This window comes from Melozone crissalis, unplaced genomic scaffold (assembly GCF_028551555.1).
Source record: "Melozone crissalis strain CALT ecotype California unplaced genomic scaffold, PUWL_Pcris_2 ptg000132l_1, whole genome shotgun sequence".
NCBI lineage: Eukaryota > Metazoa > Chordata > Aves > Passeriformes > Passerellidae > Melozone > Melozone crissalis.
The window spans coordinates 5,850,435-5,866,900 of NW_026535905.1; the positions used below are offsets into that span (position 1 = coordinate 5,850,435).

The 16,466-nt window shown below is 56.4% G+C and overlaps 2 protein-coding genes across 2 annotated transcripts; one reads left to right on the forward strand and one right to left on the reverse strand.

Moving 5' to 3' along the window:
- Window positions 1-332: 332 nt before the first annotated feature.
- Window positions 333-7,672, reverse strand: HTRA2 (HtrA serine peptidase 2). Its single transcript, XM_054293315.1, has 8 exons — window positions 7,024-7,672; window positions 5,776-5,980; window positions 4,210-4,404; window positions 4,061-4,093; window positions 3,620-3,728; window positions 3,177-3,246; window positions 864-959; window positions 333-663 (listed from the first exon to the last, which is right to left on the reverse strand). Exons 1-8 carry the CDS (start codon window positions 7,368-7,370, stop codon window positions 498-500), a joined length of 1,221 nt encoding a protein of 406 aa, XP_054149290.1. The 5' UTR covers window positions 7,371-7,672; the 3' UTR covers window positions 333-497.
- A 114-nt stretch (window positions 7,673-7,786) lies between these two features.
- Window positions 7,787-16,444, forward strand: AUP1 (AUP1 lipid droplet regulating VLDL assembly factor). Its single transcript, XM_054293313.1, has 12 exons — window positions 7,787-7,866; window positions 8,145-8,282; window positions 8,680-8,830; window positions 9,865-10,052; window positions 10,569-10,641; window positions 12,478-12,551; window positions 13,237-13,303; window positions 14,881-14,989; window positions 15,096-15,242; window positions 15,371-15,531; window positions 15,654-15,742; window positions 16,348-16,444. Exons 1-12 carry the CDS (start codon window positions 7,817-7,819, stop codon window positions 16,394-16,396), a joined length of 1,296 nt encoding a protein of 431 aa, XP_054149288.1. The 5' UTR covers window positions 7,787-7,816; the 3' UTR covers window positions 16,397-16,444.
- The last annotated feature ends 22 nt before the right edge of the window (window positions 16,445-16,466 follow it).

The window sequence follows — 16,466 nt, forward strand, 5'->3', positions numbered from 1 at the left end:
GGAGCAGATGCAGAGCTCCCAGCAGAAGGGATGTGACCAGATGGCTGTGGCATACCAGCACTGCTGCACTCCAGGGAGGTAATGCTGGTCCCAGACCTGCTGCAGGGCTGCTCTCACCCACAGAGGGATCACACAATCCAGCTGCCTGCAGAGGAGTCAGATCTCAGCCCAGGTGGGTTCCAAGCAGGTGGCAGAACACCTTGAACACTGATAAGGACCCTGGAGGCACAGCAAGCTCCTCCCCAGCTGCCTCGAGGGGACTGACAGGAGGATGAAGGTCCCACACAGCCCAGCCTCCACCAGGGAAGGAGATGACACGGCCCTGGGGGCCGCTAGAAAAGTGCTTTATTTGAGTACAGAGAGGAATGACTGCACCACAAGTCACCCAAGCGCAGGCCCCTCTCCTGGCCCCTTCCAGCCTTGCACGAGCTCTGTCTCTGCCTGGCCAGCACAGCCACATCTCAGTCCTGCCCTCAGCTCCAGCTGGGTGGTCTCTGCTACTCGGTGACCTCGGGGACGACGCTCAGCAGCAGGGTGTCATAGCCACGCCGCACCAGCAGGGCCAGGCTCTGCTGCGTCCTCACGGCCTCGTACACGTCCTCAGCACGCCGTGACACTGTCCCATTGATCTCCAGCACCACGTCCCCGGCCTTCAGCCCTGCCCTGAGGGGACAAGCACACACAGAGTGAGGCAGACACTCGGCATCATCATCCTCCAGGTGCAGCAGAGGTTCTACATCAAGACAGCCAGCCTGGGGGAAGGTCCCCCTCTCAGCTGTAGAGCCCAAGCCCTGCTGCTCTGGAACAAAACCCATCCCTCAGCTGCTCCCCCAGGCAGCCCTAAGGCACAGGGCAGCACTTACTGGTGTGCTGGGGAGCCGATGATCACCTTGTGGATCAGCACGCCGTAGGAGATGTCAGGGAAGGTGGGGTCACGCAGCTTCAGCTCTGCCAGGATGCTGCAGAGAGAACAGCAGCATCAGGGATGGAGCTGGAGGGAGAGGAGGGCTCCCACCCCACTCCCTGCAGCTGCACAGGGATAGGGACAGGCACAGAACCTCCCCTCCTGTGTCCCTGCAGCTGCACAGGGTTAGGGACAGGCACAGAAGCTCCCTTCCTGTGTCCCTGCAGCCTGCTAAGCCACAGCTGCCAGCCCCAAACATCACCATCCTCCTGTCCAAACGAGAGGATGAGGATCCAAATGGCACCAGGGAGAGCTGGAAACCCCTGGAGCAGCTGCCAGCTGGATCAGAGCTGTGGTGATGCACATCCTCATGTCACATCACCCTCTCTGGGGTCAGACCTGCCCCTCCTCTGCTGCAGTTTCACTTCTCTGCCCTAGCTGGGCAGGATACACAGCACAAGCTGTGCCCCTCTTCCTGCCAGACATGTCAACAGAGCCCTCCTCCTGAGCCTAGAGACTAAACAATCCCAGTTTCTCACACTTTCCCACAGATTTTTGGATTTCTAAACCAAATTTAAACACTTAATCTCTCACAGCTCCTCTTTGGACTCTCCCCAGCTGCTCCTCACCCGTCTTGAATGAAATCCAGAAGTGGATGCAACACTCCAGCTGGATGTCTCCAGTGACAGCATTCTTCCCTCAAACACTGCATCAGCTCCAGTCCCTGCAGACCCACACACTCAGTCCCTGCCCAGCTCTGCTCCTCTCAGCTCCCTGCTCAGCCACTCAGGGCTCCCCACGTGCCTGTGGTCTGTGCTGAACTCTGCTGTGCTTTCCCACAGCCCAGGGCAAGTTGCCATCCCTTCCCAATTCACACAGCAAAGGTGGGAAGAGGCCTCTCAAGCTCATCTCACCCAACCCCAGCAGGCTCAGTCAGGGCAGGCTGCTCTGCACTGTGTCCAGCTGGGATTTGAGGATCTCCAAGGACCCTCAGGCAATGTGTGCCAGGCTCTGAGCACCCTCCTCACAGTAAAAAAACAGATTTTTTTGTGGACTCTCACACATCTCTGTGCCCACTGCCTCTGACCTGGCCTGGCCACCACAAACAGAACAACAGGGTCTGAGCCTAACACAGAGCTTCTCCTTCCTGAGCCAGGGAAAGGCTTCCAGATGGAAAGGCTCAGGGTGTTCAGGGCAGTCACACGATTCCAAAGCCAGCAGTGCCTTGTTGGGAGCCCTTCCTGCTGGGCACAAACAAGGCTGGCAGTCAGCTGCTCTCCCTGGATCGGCTCGGGGGCTCTGTGGAAGCTGGAGCCGCGCGCCCGGAGCCGTGTCCGAGGAATTTCACGCTGCTTCCTCACAGAGCCGGCCCTGCAAGCGTGGCCAGGGAACGGGAGGAGGCTGGGCTGGCCTCCCACAGCCCTCGGGTTCTGCCGGCTACCAGCACCCTCTGCTGGGCAACGAGGAACTCACCGGAGCTTTCGGAGGGCAGAGCACAGCCCCAAAAGGTGTTTGTATGCCCAGCATGGCACAGCTCCAGCCCCATGAGGCAGCTGAAGGCAGAGCACAGCCCCAAAAGGTGTTTGTATGCCCAGCATGGCACAGCTCCAGCCCCATGAGGCAGCTAAAGGTCTCTTAAATGTGGCTGTAAGAGCCAAAGAACCAGAGCAGGTGTTGACCTTCTCCCAGAGGTGAGAGCACAGGTCCTGCTTGCTGGAATGGGCACTTCACAGAATTGTTTGGGTTGGAAAAGACTTTTAAGATCAAGTCCAACCACTCCCCCAGCTCTGCCAAGGCCAGCACTGGCCGTGTCCCCAAGTGCCACATCCACACAGCTGTTAAATCTCCCCAGGGATGGAGATTCACCATTGCCCTAGGCAGATATTCCAAGGCTGGACAGCCCTTTCAAGGAGGGATTTTCCAAATATCCAACCTCAACCTCCCCTGGCACAACCTGAGGCCGTTTCCTCTAGTCCTGTCCCTTGTTCCCTGGGAGCACAGCCTGACCCCCACCTGGTTCCACCCTCCTGTGGAGAGGGAGAGCATTTTTTATCTGCTCACAGAGTCTGCTACCAGTGAAGAAACTTGCAAGTTTCCAATTTACCCACGAGCCAGCCAACATTCTAACCACAACGCAAGCACAAAGAGATTTGAGAGTGAAAGCTTAAGCTGTGGAGACAATCCTCCCAAAACCAGGCATCCTCAGTTAGTTGGGAAGATCCCATCCCATCCCTGCCACAATAGGACTGACCCCTGAGCTCAGGACAGGTACCTGGGAGTGAGGGTCAGCATCATCACCCCGATGTACCGGCGCTTGGACTCTGCATTGCCAAACCAAGAGCCTGTGGAGGGAAAGGACGTGGAATGGCATGGCTGGAAACAGAGATCTGCTCACAACAGTGCTGGGCTGAGCCCTCAGGGCATGCAGCATCCAGAGCTGTTCCAAACCCCTGCAACAGCTCAGTCCAGTTCCAACCACCAGCAGCATTCCAGGTGTTGCATTTTGCACTGTGGTTTGTCAGATTTTTGACAGAGAATGTCCCTCCCCAGTGCCACAGGAGAACCAGGCAAGGCAACAGCAGCACAGCTTTCCTGTGGCACCAGATGAGGCCCCAAAAACTTCTCCTACTCTTCTCAGGAAGAAGAGTGCAGAGCCCAAAGTTTCCCTCTCTCACCCTCCTCCCCCAGAGCCCGAGCAGGGAGGGCCCCACTCACTCTTGCGCTGCTCCTCCTTCTGCAGGAACTTCCGCAGCCGGTCCGAGGGGATGGCAAAGGAGATGCCCGACGTCACCTTCATGGTGTTCACACCAATCACCTCGCCATCCTGCAGGGAAAGGGCTTTGGGATCCCAGGGATGCCAGCAGTGACCCAGCCTGGATCACTGTGGGGAGCAGGGGAACTATTGCACCAGCCTGGGGTCCTGCCTCTGTGCCCATCCCTGCCCAGGCTGAGCACAACCCAGGGGCCGAGGCTACAGGATCTACGGGATCTCCACCAAAGCCCCATCAGCTCCAGCTGCCTCAGACACTGCACAGGGCTCTCATGCTCTCCCTCCTCCCTCCAGTAAGCCTCCCAGCACCCACAGAGGAGCACAGAGCAAGGGGCACACAGCACATCCCTGCCCCAGCCAGCAAGGTGACAAGCAGCAGCACTCACCAGGTTGACGAGGGGGCCCCCAGAGTTCCCAAACTGCAGCAGAGGAGAGAGACAGAGTGTGAGCAGACCATGAAAGCCCCATCCTGAGGCCGATCCCAGGGTGACCAGCCAGACCCCCCACGTCCCCACGATGTCCCCACGTCCCTTACGTCGATGGCAGCGTCGGTCTGGATGTACTCCATGTCGGAGGCGGCCAGGCCCAGCTCACGGCTGCCGCGCTGCGCCGAGCTGACGATGCCCGAGGTGATGGTGTTCTGCAGGGCAAAGGGGCTGCCCATGGCCACCACGAACTCGCCCTGCCTCACCTCGGCCGAGCGGCCCAGGGGCAGCGTGGGCAGCGGGTGCTGTGGGCAGGGAGATGGTCAGAAGGACAGAGCGGTGTTGTGTGATTTCATGGTTTGGCCCAGAACCCCGGTGTCTCCCCCAAAGATTCCCTCCCAGGTGTGTCAATCATCCCTCCTTTTCCCACCCTGACCTCTGCCGAGCACTGTCCGTCAGTCCTGGCATTCCAGAAGGGCATGGAGTGATTGGGCAGATTCAAAGGATGCCCTCTACCCCTGAGGGGCATTGGGCCATGCAAGTGTCCTTTGTCCCTTGAGACCTCCTTCTGTGTACCTGGTTGGTGGCTCCCTACCCCTTCCCTCCTCCCCTCCCTCGGGTAAAAGGGCAACCACGCACTCCAGGAGTTCTGTTGGAGGAGTTGTTGGATTCAGAGGCCTGTGGGCCACAATAAAGCTCTGGATCCAAACCCTCCATCAGAACCGACTCCTTTCCTTCACTATCACCTAAAAGCTTCTCTGGCAGAGAGAAACCTGAGGAGCAGATCCTCTATGAGAGGAAGCTCCATCCCACCACCACCAGAGCCCTGGCATGTCTGGACTTGTATCCATGTGCTCAGCTGCAACATCCAGCCAGCCAAAAGTATCTCTGGGGTGAAACACCACACATCCAGCCGGCCAAAAGTGGCTCTGGCGTGAAACACCACAGTTGCCACCATTTGGTTCAGCAGCAGGGGCCAGACGAGCCAAGGTACGTCCCTGTTGGAACCAAGAAAATTCCTCTGAATCCTTGGAGGGCTCCAGGCCCTGCCCAGGGGGCTCAGAGACCTTGGCGCAGAGCCCAAGACCCCTGTGCTTTTGGTTTTGACCCATGGGGCAAATTACCAAACTCAATATGAAGTATTACAAATCAAGAAAGTCTAAGTAGAATAACAGTTTGTCACAGGGTGAAAAACAGATTTTTGGAGTTTTTAGCATGGGGTTCAGGAGGAATCTGGGCATGTCCAGCCTTTCTCCTTCTTCTACTTGGCCTCCATCTTCTGCTGTGATGGTGGCACTTTTGGATTGGCTTAGAGTAGAAGCTCATTGTCTAACATAGGTGATAGGTATTGGGAAGTTATGGTAAATAATGTACAGGTAGTTTTTAGTATAAAAAGATAACACCAGTGTGCCTCAATCTGACCTGCCAGACAGACCTCAGCAGGTCAGAGAAAGAATGTTATAGATCAGAAATAATAAACAACCTTGAGAATGAAAACAGAAGAATTCTGACTCTGTCTTCAACTACCAGGCTGGGAAAAGAAGCTTGTACCCATTTCAGAGTCACTCTGACCAACACAAATTCTGAGACACAATATTGGCACTACCAATAAAGCAGGACAGATGGAACATCCCCTCTTCCCGGTGTCCCCACGGCCACCAGGACACCACACACACCTTGGGCTTGATCTTGATGGTGGCAATGTCGGCCACCTGGTCCACGTCCTGCACCACGGCGTCGTACATGTCACCGCTGGCCAGCTTCACCCGCACGCGCCGCCGGTTGGCCACCACGTGCGCATTGGTGACAATCAGCCCGTCCGGGGACACCACAAAGCCTGAACCGTTGGAGATGGGCACCTCCCGGCCCAGGAAGGGGTGCCTGCAAGGAGGGCACGGTCAGGAGTGGCAGGGACAGGGCTGGGAGGCAGCAGGAAGGGGTTTCTGTAAGGAGGGCACGGTCAGAAGTGGCAGGGACAGGGCTGGGAGGCAGCAGGAAGGGGTTTCTGTAAGGAGGGCGCGGTCAGGAGTGGCAGGGACAGGGCTGGGAGGCAGCAGGGAGCAGCAAAATGGGGAATTCTTCCCTGTCCCAACAGTCTGCAGAAACGGGGGAATGTGCATGAATGTAGCAGGAATGCAGAGCTCATGAACAGCCACAAAGGTTCAATCCTACCAGAAATAGAAGAATGTGGGAGCAGGAGGGGCTGTGACCTGTGCAGGGACACACAGAGCCTTGTAACAGGTAACAAACACCTGAGAGGCAACACCTGATAGCAGGAATGGACTCACAACTCAGGGCCCTGGTTAATCACCCCAACCTCTGCTGGTAGTCAGGTGAAGTTGAAATAGAGACTTTTGGAGTTCACTTGAGTTAGCAATATGAATTAAGCATTTAAAGTTTAGCCTGTAGAATTATGTGTGGAATTTTAAAGCTTTTTACTTAAGAAACCTCTGCCACAGTACAAAGGGCATAGGAAAAATGCAAATTTCTGAAATGAATGGAAAATGGGATGGAGCAGCAAGAAAAGCCCAGCGGGTCAGGAACCCAGAGAAGGAGCAGCACCAGCTGATGTCTCTCGCACTGTGAGACAGAGAGGGTGACACTGCACACAGGTGACACCAAGCTGGAAGCAGCAGCCACCCAGCTGGGGGGCAGAGATGCTCCAAGAGACCGCAGGCACTGGATGGTGAGAAAATTAGAGACCACAAAGGGAAATAAACACCAAGTGCTGCTCGCAGGCAGAACAACGAGGCAGCCTGGAACGCAGCTCCGCCACACGGCCCCGCAGGACATGGAAGCGGCAGCGGCGTGTGGCAGCCGCGTGTCGCACTGGCGGGATCCCTCCGGGACGGTTCAGGAGCGGCCGGGGCTGCATTGCACCGGGAGGAGGGAAATCCCTCCCGGGAATCCCCCGGTGCCGGTACCTGCCCACGATCTCCACGTAGACCAGCGCGGGCGCCGTTTTCTCCACCACGTCAGCGATGAAGTTGAAGGCGGCGCGGGGTGAGGTAGGCGGCGGGGCGGGCACGGCGGCGCTCAGCGGGGACCGGCGGCGCTCCCGGGCCCACAGCAGCACCAGCGCCGCCGCCCCGGCGCCCACCGCCGCCGCCAGAGACCGGCCCCAGGCGGATGGCGGCGGGGGATGGGAAGGAGGAGGGGGTGGAGGGGGTGCTGGTGGCTCAGCGGTCCCGGTCAGCGCTCGGCACCAGCGCTGTACACCCGGTGGCACCGGGACGCACCGGATCCGCACCCTCCGCACCGCTGCCGCCATGCTGCCGAACGGAAACCGCGCCCCGCCGGGGCGGGCCCGAGCCGCGGGGCACTGCGGGAGTTGTAGTCCTGAGGTGGGGTCCACACGAAGCTGTCCTCCGTCGCGGAGCGCGCCGGGAGCTGTAGTTCCGAGACTGGGCCTGCCGGAAGCGCGTTCTGCCGCGGGGCACGCCGGGAGTTGTAGTCCCGCTGGGAGCTACTGTTTTGCCATCAGCGAGATGCACCGACAACCGGCGTAACAGCGGAGCAGGGCAGCCCCATTGGCAGAGCCGCTCACCGAGTCAACCGGAGCCGCCGAGGGCCGCGATCGGGATCAGAGTGCTGCGGCGGCGCCGTGCGGACCAGGAAGACGGCGCGTTCCCAGCGTGCCCCGCGCGGGCCAGGCGCGCGGCCGCGGGCAAGATGGCGGCGGGTGCGGGGCGGCCGTGAGGCGCCGGCACGGCGGGGATGGAACCGCCCGCGGCGCCGGGCCCCGAGCGGCTCTTTGACTCGCACCGGTGAGCGCCCGCCCGGGGCCAGCGCGGCGGGGACTCCTGCGGGAGCCGCGCGGGAACCGCGAGAACCCTGGGCGGGGGTGGCGGGGCCAGCGGAGGGCGGGGGTGTCTCAGCAAAGCCCCGTGAGGAAGGTCGGGGTGACCCGTGGGGAGACCGGGGAGGCTCCGGGGTGGTTTGAGAGATTTGCCGGGGGGATCACGCGCAGCGGCGGCCGCAGCGCGGGTCCTGGGGATCGTCCCGGCCGCGCTGAGGCCGTCCCGGCCGCTCTGTGCCCCTGCAGGCTCCCGACCGATGGGTTCCTGCTCCTGGCCCTGCTGCTCTACGCCCCCGTGGGGCTCTGCCTGCTCGTCCTGCGCGTCTTCATCGGCGTCCACGTGTTCCTGGTCAGCTGCGCCCTGCCCGACAGCCTCGTGCGCCGGTGGGTGACCTCGGGAGGCTCCGGGTGCTGCTGCTGCCCGGGTGGGTGTGGGGTGGTGGCAGGGCTGCCCCGGGGACTCGGCTCAGGGAAGCGTCTGTGTCTTCGGGAGCCTTGGAGGTGCTGCCTCTGCCAAGCCTGGAGCTGGCAGCCACCTCTGGAGTGCTCAGGGGCTGGTGTGGATCAGCTTGCTGCGATGTTCAGGAGCTCTGTGGGCACTTGCTGCCCTCATCCCAGTCCCAGCCCCACACCAATTCCTGCACCAGACGTGTCATTTCCATCTGGTGCCAGTGTCCTTTGTCCAGCCACCAGAATTCCCGGGTCTTTGCCTGTTGGACACATCACCTAGCAGTGTTTTTTGGAGGGCAGGACTCGAGGAGGATCCGTGTTCCCCTGGCAGGTTCATTGTCCGTGTGATGTGCTCCGTGCTGGGGCTGCTGGTGCGTCAGAGCGACCCCCGGCTGCGCGGGGCGGGCGCCAGGGTCTTCATTGCCAACCATGTCACCCCCTTCGACCACAACGTCGTCAGCCTGCTCACCTCCTGCAACACGGTGAGGGCGCGGCCGGGCTCCTCCCCGAGGGCGGGGCACGGGCAGCTCTGCCCCTTTTGGTGCTGCAGTGGGATCAGTGGAAAACAGCTTAAAGCCCATTCAGTGCCACCCTTTGGGTCACCTTTTACCTGCCCAAGTGGCTCCAAGCTCTGTCCAGCCTGGCCTTGGACACTTCCAGGGATCCACAGCTTCTCTGGGCAACCTCACCACTCTGACACCCATAAATTTCCTCCTAATATCCAACCTAAATTTCTCCTCTTTCAGTGTACTCATTAATCCTTGTCCTGTCACTCCAGTTTCTGGCACAGATTCCCTCTAGGCTCTCTGAGATCCTGCAAAGTTTCATCTCCAGATCTGATTTATTAACTCAGGGTGTTAATCTTGAGATGTTTCTGTGGCTCAGTGTCAGTCTTGGGCTCTGCATGAAGAAGTGGGGCAGGGTGAGGAGCAGCAGGAGCTGTTCCAGTGGGGATTTTGGGCAGACCCCAGCAGCTGCTTCCTTCTCTGGCCTTGGGGATAAGGGGCAGGGCTGCTTGTGGGGCTTCTCCCAGCACTGGGTGGGCACTTTTGGGGGTGCATGGAGGGAGCTGTGTGCCAGTGGTGCTTGGGTAGTTCTGGGCTGTCCCTGCTCCCCTGTAAAACCCTTTGTGTGTGGAGTTCCTGAGTCAGCAGGCTCTGGGTGGGTCCTGTGTCCTGCACAGCCATTGATTTACCCCTGGCCTGGACAGGGGGGACTCTGGGAGCAGAGTGTGTCCTGCCAAGTGTGTCAGGGCCTGCTGCAGAGAGCCCTGGGGACGCAGCAGCTGGGAGTGCAGGGCGCAGTCTGAACTGATGATTTGGAATCCATTTCCCGTGGAGCAGGGGCCGAGGCCTGGCTGTAACATCTTCTCACCCACTGTCAACACAGATCACTCAGTCCCAGAGGGGATATTGCTAACGAGCAGCAAATTTGTCACCTCTGTCACCCGGGAGGGCGTGGCAGGGTGGGCAGGGCGGGGTTTCCTCCTCTTTCCTCATTGCTGTTCTCCCTGCAGCCTGCCCTGAGCGGTGCCCCAGGGTTCATCTGCTGGTCCCGGGGCTTCATGGAGCTGGGAGTGACAGGCAGCAGGGCCGAGCTGGTGGATTCCCTGAAGGAATACTCGGCCCAGCAAGGGAATCCCCCCCTGCTGCTGTTCCCAGAGGAGGCTGCCACCAACGGCAGGGCCGGGCTGCTGCGCTTCAGGTGACTTCCCCCAGCAGGGAATGGCAATTCCTGCAGCAGGGTGGGAAATGTGGCTACAAATATATGGCTACAAATGTGTAGCTACGTTTCTCTTCACAGAGAAAAGCAAGGCGCAATTCTTCCCAAGAATATTCTTAGCGTTTGTTGTGCCTGTGTTTGTGCAAAAGTAGAATGCAATATAAAGATTTTTTATCCAAAGTGATGGTGTTTTATTTCCTTGGCTTATCAGGGCCAAGTGTGTGTGTTGTGACTGTCAGCTAACAGTCACAAAATTCAGTGTAGTTGTGTGCAGGGTTGAGTGCTTAGCAGATTCAGTTTAGATATAGTGTAATATATTATAGAATAATGTAGTATCATAAAGTAATTAATTAGCCTTCTGATAAGCTGGAGTCAGATGCATCATTCTCTCTGCCCCTGCAAATTCAATAGGGTGGCTGGGAATGGCTCTGCTGTATGGTGACAAAATGGCTTCAGGTGGCTCCTGGGTCACTCACTGCAGAATTTCCTCCCTTCCAGCTCCTGGCCCTTCTCCATCCTGGATGAGGTCCAGCCCGTTGCCCTGCAGGTCCGGAGGCCGTTGGTGGCTGTGGTGAGTGCTGGGCACAGGGACAGGCTTGGGGTGGGAACAGCTTTTCTTTCTGCTTTGGAGCCTATGCTGTGGCCTGGCCTCGTGTCCTGGCAGCCTGGAACTAGCTGCTCTGTTCCAGTGCCTTTCCCAGGAGCCCTGGTTGCACTGGCCAGTGTGACAGATGTTTGGTGGCCCAGCTGGCTGTCACTGTGCCTCTGGCTTCCATGGCCACTCTGCTTTGCTGAGTTCCCAGGTGTGAATGACCCAGCTGCAGGCAGCCCTCATGCCAAAGGTCATCAGGGCTCTGGAGGCTCCTGAGCTGGAGCCCCTGGCACAGACACAGGACATGGAGCAGGAGCAGCCCCACACGAGGGATAAAGTCCATGGGGACAATGGCAGCACTGCCAAAGGCATTGCAGGGAAACTGCTCTCATTGAATTTCTTATTTTTTATATTTATTATTTATGGTCTGGTGACCACAGAGAGCTGCCAGTCATGGGTGTGGTGTTCCTGTGGCAAAGGAACCCCTGGCAAGGGTGAGGAGTCACCTGGATGTGTGCAGGGATGGGAACTGCAGGAATATTTGGCAGAGCTGAGACAGAGTTGAGACAGGTCACAAGGTGGGTGAAGATGCAGTTTTCCAGCAATAAGTTACATTTTGAATGACTCCTCTAGAAAAGTGGGAGAGTTTTTCTCTTCTGGACAGTTTATAAGGAATATCTTATGCTTTGATGGGGTTGGTTCCTTTGAGAAATTCTGAGATGTGACAAGCTCTGTGTCTGTCTGTGCATCCCTTCCCTCCTGCATGTCAGGGAGAACAGCAGGTCTGTGTAGAGGTGCTGGTTCTTGGCTCAAATTTTACCTTCAGAGTCTGAGCGGGACTTGGTGCTTCATAGGCTGAGTAAATCCTGGTGATTTTAAACCATCAGAAACTGGAAGGGTTGGAGATGTGATATTTTGAATGGATTGATTGGTGTTTTATAGAAAGTTTTCTTATAGAATTGTTAATGTGTATTAGGCACTGGGTTGGGCCAAACACCAGATTTGGAATTAAGAGAGAATTTTCTGCAGTTCCAGTTGCCTGGAGTGTTGCAGGAGGGTGTTGTGGGTGTTTTTCTGTGGCACAGGCAGTGTCGCTGAAGTCTGGCTGTGGGCATCACTCCAGGCATTTGGGTTTAGGGTTCTGAGGTTCTGTTTATCCAGGTGAGGCTTCTCTGTTCATTTTGTGCCTGGGCTTTCAGGGCTTTTCTCATTTACAGCTCCCCTTCCCAGGCACAAGCCTGTCTGAGAATCACAGAATTGTTTGGAAAATCAAATCCCACCATTCCACAGCAATGCCAAGGCCAGCACTGGCCATGTCCCCAAGTGCCACATCCACAGGGCTGTTAAATCCCCCAGAGATGGGGACTTCCCCCTGCCCTGGGCAGCTGTGCCAGGGTTGGACAACCTTTTCAAGGGGGAATTTTCCCAATATCCAAGCTCTTGTGCTGTTTCCTCTTGTGCTGTTCCCTGGAGAGCTTACAGCAGCTGGGACATCACAGAGAGGCTGTTGCCACCAGAATGAGGGTAGATTGCTCATGGTTCTGAGGATTGTTCATAGTTTTTCTGACATTTTTGTAACTTTCTGAAGGGACAGACTGGTAAGGAATGGGGGGATGCTCAGGGAAAGCCTTGCTGCTGTCTTAGTGGGAGGAAAGTGAAAACTGGTGATGACAATGAGGGTGAAGCTGCCCTGGGGCTTGCACTGGTTTGCTGTTGCCCCTTTCCCAGTCCTCCAGCCAGATGTGCTGTGCCCAGCTCCCTGCCCACTGCTGCTGTCCCACGGGTGGGATCTCACTGTGCTCTCTTCTTCCCCAGAGCGTGGCCGACTCCTCCTGGATCACGGAGCTGCTCTGGACCTTCTTCGTTCCCTTCACAGTTTATCAAGTAAGGTACTACGTCTCTCTCTTCTGTTTGGGGCAGGGTTGGGGGTGGGCAGGGCTGTGGTGTCACCCTGGCACTGAGAGCTCCATCCCATGGCACCATCTGGGCATGGCCATGTCCAGCTCTTGATGTGGAGAGGGCTCCTGGTTCCTCTTGGGGAAGGAGAACAGTCTCAGTCTCTCCAGGTGTTCAGTCCAAGTTTCCAGGGGTATTTTTGAAGCTGCTGAGCCCCCAGTGTCTGTCTGTCCCTACAGTCCCTTGGGAGTGGGGTGGCCCAGAGCCCTGCCCAGGCCTTGAGTAGCTCTGCTGTAATGAGGGCAGTGGAAAGGACTGGGAATCAAATGTAGGGCTTGGTGTATTTCAGCAAAGGAAAGCCTTTCCCTGCTTCTAGCTGCCTGAATTCTGGGTGACCTGTTTCCTCCTTCCATGTAAATGACCCCAGATCCTCATTAAGGCCTTTCTCTCATTAAGGCTTTTCTCTCATTAAGGCCTTTCTCTCATTAAGGCCAGTGAGCCACTTCTGTCTCCTACCACATCCTGTATTTGAGAGTGGCTGCTGGCCTTTGCTGCTCCTCTGGGGAAGGCTGTGGGCTGAGAGGGAGCCTGGGGGTGGGGATGGCATGGCAGGGTGTCCCCAGGGGCTCTCCCGGCAGGGTGGCTCCACGTGCTGTCTGTCTGTCTGTCCCCTCTCAGGTGGATGCCGTCTGTCCCCAGACGAGCGGACGAGCGGAGTGAGGACTTTGCGCTCCGAGTTCAGGAGGTAGGAGGGGGGCTGGGACAGGGATCTGTGGCATTGCTGCACTTTGGGGTGGGCACAGGCTGCAGGCAGAGGTGCAGGGGGCATTTCTGGATGTGTGTGTGTGATGGGAGCTCTGGCACATTGTTGGTTTTTGGGGTTTTTTTGGTGAAGGTTGGGATTGAAGGTGTTCCCTCAAGGCTCTTTCAGATCCTGCAAAGTTTCATCTCCAGATCTGATTTATTAACTCAGGGTGTAGATCTGATTTATTAACTCAGGGTGTTAATCTTGAGGTGTTTCTGTGACTCAGTGTCACTTTTGGGCTCTGCATGAAAAAGTGGATCAGGGTGAGGAGCAGCAGGAGCTGTTCCAGTGGGGATTTTGGGCAGATCCCAGCAGCTGCTTCCTTCTCTGGCCTTGGGGATAAGGGGCAGGGCTGCTTGTGGGGTTTCCCCCAGGACTGAGTGGGCACTTTTGGGGGTGCATGGAGGGTGCTGAGGGAGCTGTAGATGGTATTTTGTGTTTAGACTTAGATGTTTAATTTTTTAAGTTTATTTATACTTTTATAAGTAGTGAGATTTGTAGTATTTTATTAATAAGTCATAAAATGGTTATGTGTTTATTTGTATAAGTTTTTTAACTAAAATCTATTTAATTAAGAAACTATACTTAAATTATTATTTTTAACTTAATAATTAACTACTTGTGTTCTGTAATGTGGATTTTTTGTTTAGTTATAAAATACTACTTAAACTTATGAAGAAGGACTAGTGTTTGTTTTAAAACTTTTATTTTCTTATATATATTATTATATTCTAAAGCATTATATTATATTATATTATATTATATTACATTACATTACATTACATTACATTACATTACATTACATTATTTCATATTATATTATATTATTTCATATTATTTCATATTATTTCATATTATATTATTTCATATAATATCACATTATATTCTAAACTCTACTTTTTTACTACATGATATTACACACTTCTGATCAAACTGCACACTCATAATCTTAGTTCTATTATTTAATTTTAGGAGCTTTCTCTATGGCCTCAGGTCAAGTGCAGTGTTCTCTTGGGGGCTGAAGTCTGTCAGCACAGAAAATCTAAAATTCTCAGCATCCAGGACTCCAACAGAACATGGTTATTGCCCCTTGCAAGAGCTCAGTTATTTCATGGCCTGTTTGCCCCCCAGCACTGAGCCTTTCTGCAGTTGTCAGGGCTTTTCCCATCAAGTTCAAACCTTTCACCCCCTTTTTATAACACCACAAATCACACAAATCAGTGGTTTCTTCACCCTGCCCGTATATGCTGGGTATTTGACAGCTCCAGACATCTCATACCTCCTTGTCAGCCTGTTTTGGCAGGATGATATTGCAATTCCTGATCCTTTTTATGCCCTCTGCCACACTGCAATGCATCCCTGAGGCCCTGGAGAAATCATTTCCCAACCCTCTTGCCCTCAGCGTGGTTCCATGTGGCCCTGGCATGCTCCCCAGCCTGGAGGGGCTGTTTGTGCTGTGTGTGCTGTGTGATTTTAGTGTGCTGTGTGATTTTAGTGTGGCTGCTCTGTGTTCCCAGCTCTTGGCCATGGAGCTGGGTGTGGTATCCACACGGATCACCGCTGCTGACAGGACAGAGCACATGAAGAGGCTGAGGCACACGGCACAAAGGCTTTCCTTTGCCCCAGGTGGGGATCCTGGCTGTGGAACCTCAGCCTGGGCTCTGATTTTGGGGGTTCTCTGTGTGTTTTCAGTGACAAACTCACCCTGTGCCCGCTGTGCTTTGTCCTGCAGCCTCGAGCCAGCGCCCGGCAGCCCGGCCCAGGGTGCCCCCCAGCCTGCCCAGGGGTGCTCCTGAGGACCTGAGGGTGGTGGCCATGGCACAGCAGGTCAAGGAGGTGCTGCCTCACGTGCCCTTGGAGGTCATCAGGACAGACCTGGGTGAGCAGGGCTGCCAAGCAGGGATGTGGGTCCAAAAGAAGAAATCTCGTCCCCGCTGCACTGGTACACACTGGCAGCCATGATGCCTGGAGTGTCCTGATCTCTAATGGTTCCCTTCGTCCCCACAGTCCAGACCAACTGTGTGGACACCACCATTGCCAACTTGCTGGAGGGGAGAGTTCCCTTCTTGCCTGAGAGTAAAGAGTCTGAAGACCTGCCTGCCCCATCTACCTCCCAGGCTGCAGCTGCTTCTGGCATCCAGGGCTCTGTGCCTGCGCCTTCTTCCAAGGTACTTTGGGCTTGTGTCTCCCTGCTCTGCTGGCCAGAGGCATGGAGCACCAGCCAGGTCCTTGCAGAGCCACCAAGGAGGCTTCACCTGTGTCCTGATGGCTCCTGTGCTTTCCCTTCCAGCCGGCTACAAAGCAGTTTGCAAAGTCCCCCGTGGAGCGTCACCTGTCCCTGCAGGAGAGGAAACGAGCCTTGTACGACTATGCCAGGAGGTGAGAGCCCCCCACAGCTCCCCATGACACAAAATGTCCCCCTGCCCAAGCCCCCAGCAGGACCCGAGGTGCCACCCTGGCACCCTCAGTGTGGGCAGGACGTTCCTGTTTGGCACCAGGGACAGCTCCATTAATGCTCCTTGGTATGAGGGCACTGGGAGTGATTTGATCTCTGTGCAGGCTTTTTATGAGGCAAATCCTGGCACAATAGGCCAGTTCTGGTGTGTGGGTCGTGGTTTAGGAACACACAGAAAATTGAGGATGTGTTTGAGGGGGAATTTGAGTGTGCCTGGGCTTGTTGGGTACTGGATGGCTGGGGTGGTGCTGAGGGAACCATCCTGTTGGGAATCCCTGACTGGGACACCTGGCTGGGATCCTGTGGGTGGCCTTGGGGTACCGAGAGCTCTGTGGGCAGCCCTGGCAGCTCCTCCCTGCCCTCACAATCCACCGGGATTGAACGGTCCAAGCAGAGCCAGCCCGGCCCTGGGCTGCTGCAGTGTCCCCGCGGTGTCCCCGGTCCCCCGGGGCTGCTTCCTGGCCAGGATCCCCGGGTGGGTTCGGGGGAGGCCCCTCCGGTGTCTGAGGGAGGGCGCTCTCTCCCGCAGGCGGTTCGCTGAGAAGCACGGCGCGGCAAGGGCCGGTGGCAGCCCCTAAGCGGGCCGGACCAGGCCGGTGGCAACCCCTGACCGGAGCTCCGGGCCGGGCCGGTGGCACCGGGAGCGCG

What these genes read in the sequence shown, in the direction of transcription:
- HTRA2 (XM_054293315.1), bottom strand. Translation starts at nt 7,370, where the DNA reads ATGGCGGCAGCGGTGCGGAGGGTGCGGATCCGGTGCGTCCCGGTGCCA. An exon ending in GAAGGAGGAGCAGCGCAAGA is followed by an intron (nt 3,247 to 3,619) that starts GTGAGTGGGGCC and finishes TTCCCTCCACAG; the next exon opens with GCTCTTGGTTTGGCAATGCA. An exon ending in ATCGGCTCCCCAGCACACCA is followed by an intron (nt 664 to 863) that starts GTAAGTGCTGCC and finishes TTGTCCCCTCAG; the next exon opens with GGCAGGGCTGAAGGCCGGGG.
- AUP1 (XM_054293313.1), top strand. Translation starts at nt 7,817, where the DNA reads ATGGAACCGCCCGCGGCGCCGGGCCCCGAGCGGCTCTTTGACTCGCAC. An exon ending in CGGCTCTTTGACTCGCACCG is followed by an intron (nt 7,867 to 8,144) that starts GTGAGCGCCCGC and finishes GTGCCCCTGCAG; the next exon opens with GCTCCCGACCGATGGGTTCC. An exon ending in TGCCTGCGCCTTCTTCCAAG is followed by an intron (nt 15,532 to 15,653) that starts GTACTTTGGGCT and finishes TTTCCCTTCCAG; the next exon opens with CCGGCTACAAAGCAGTTTGC.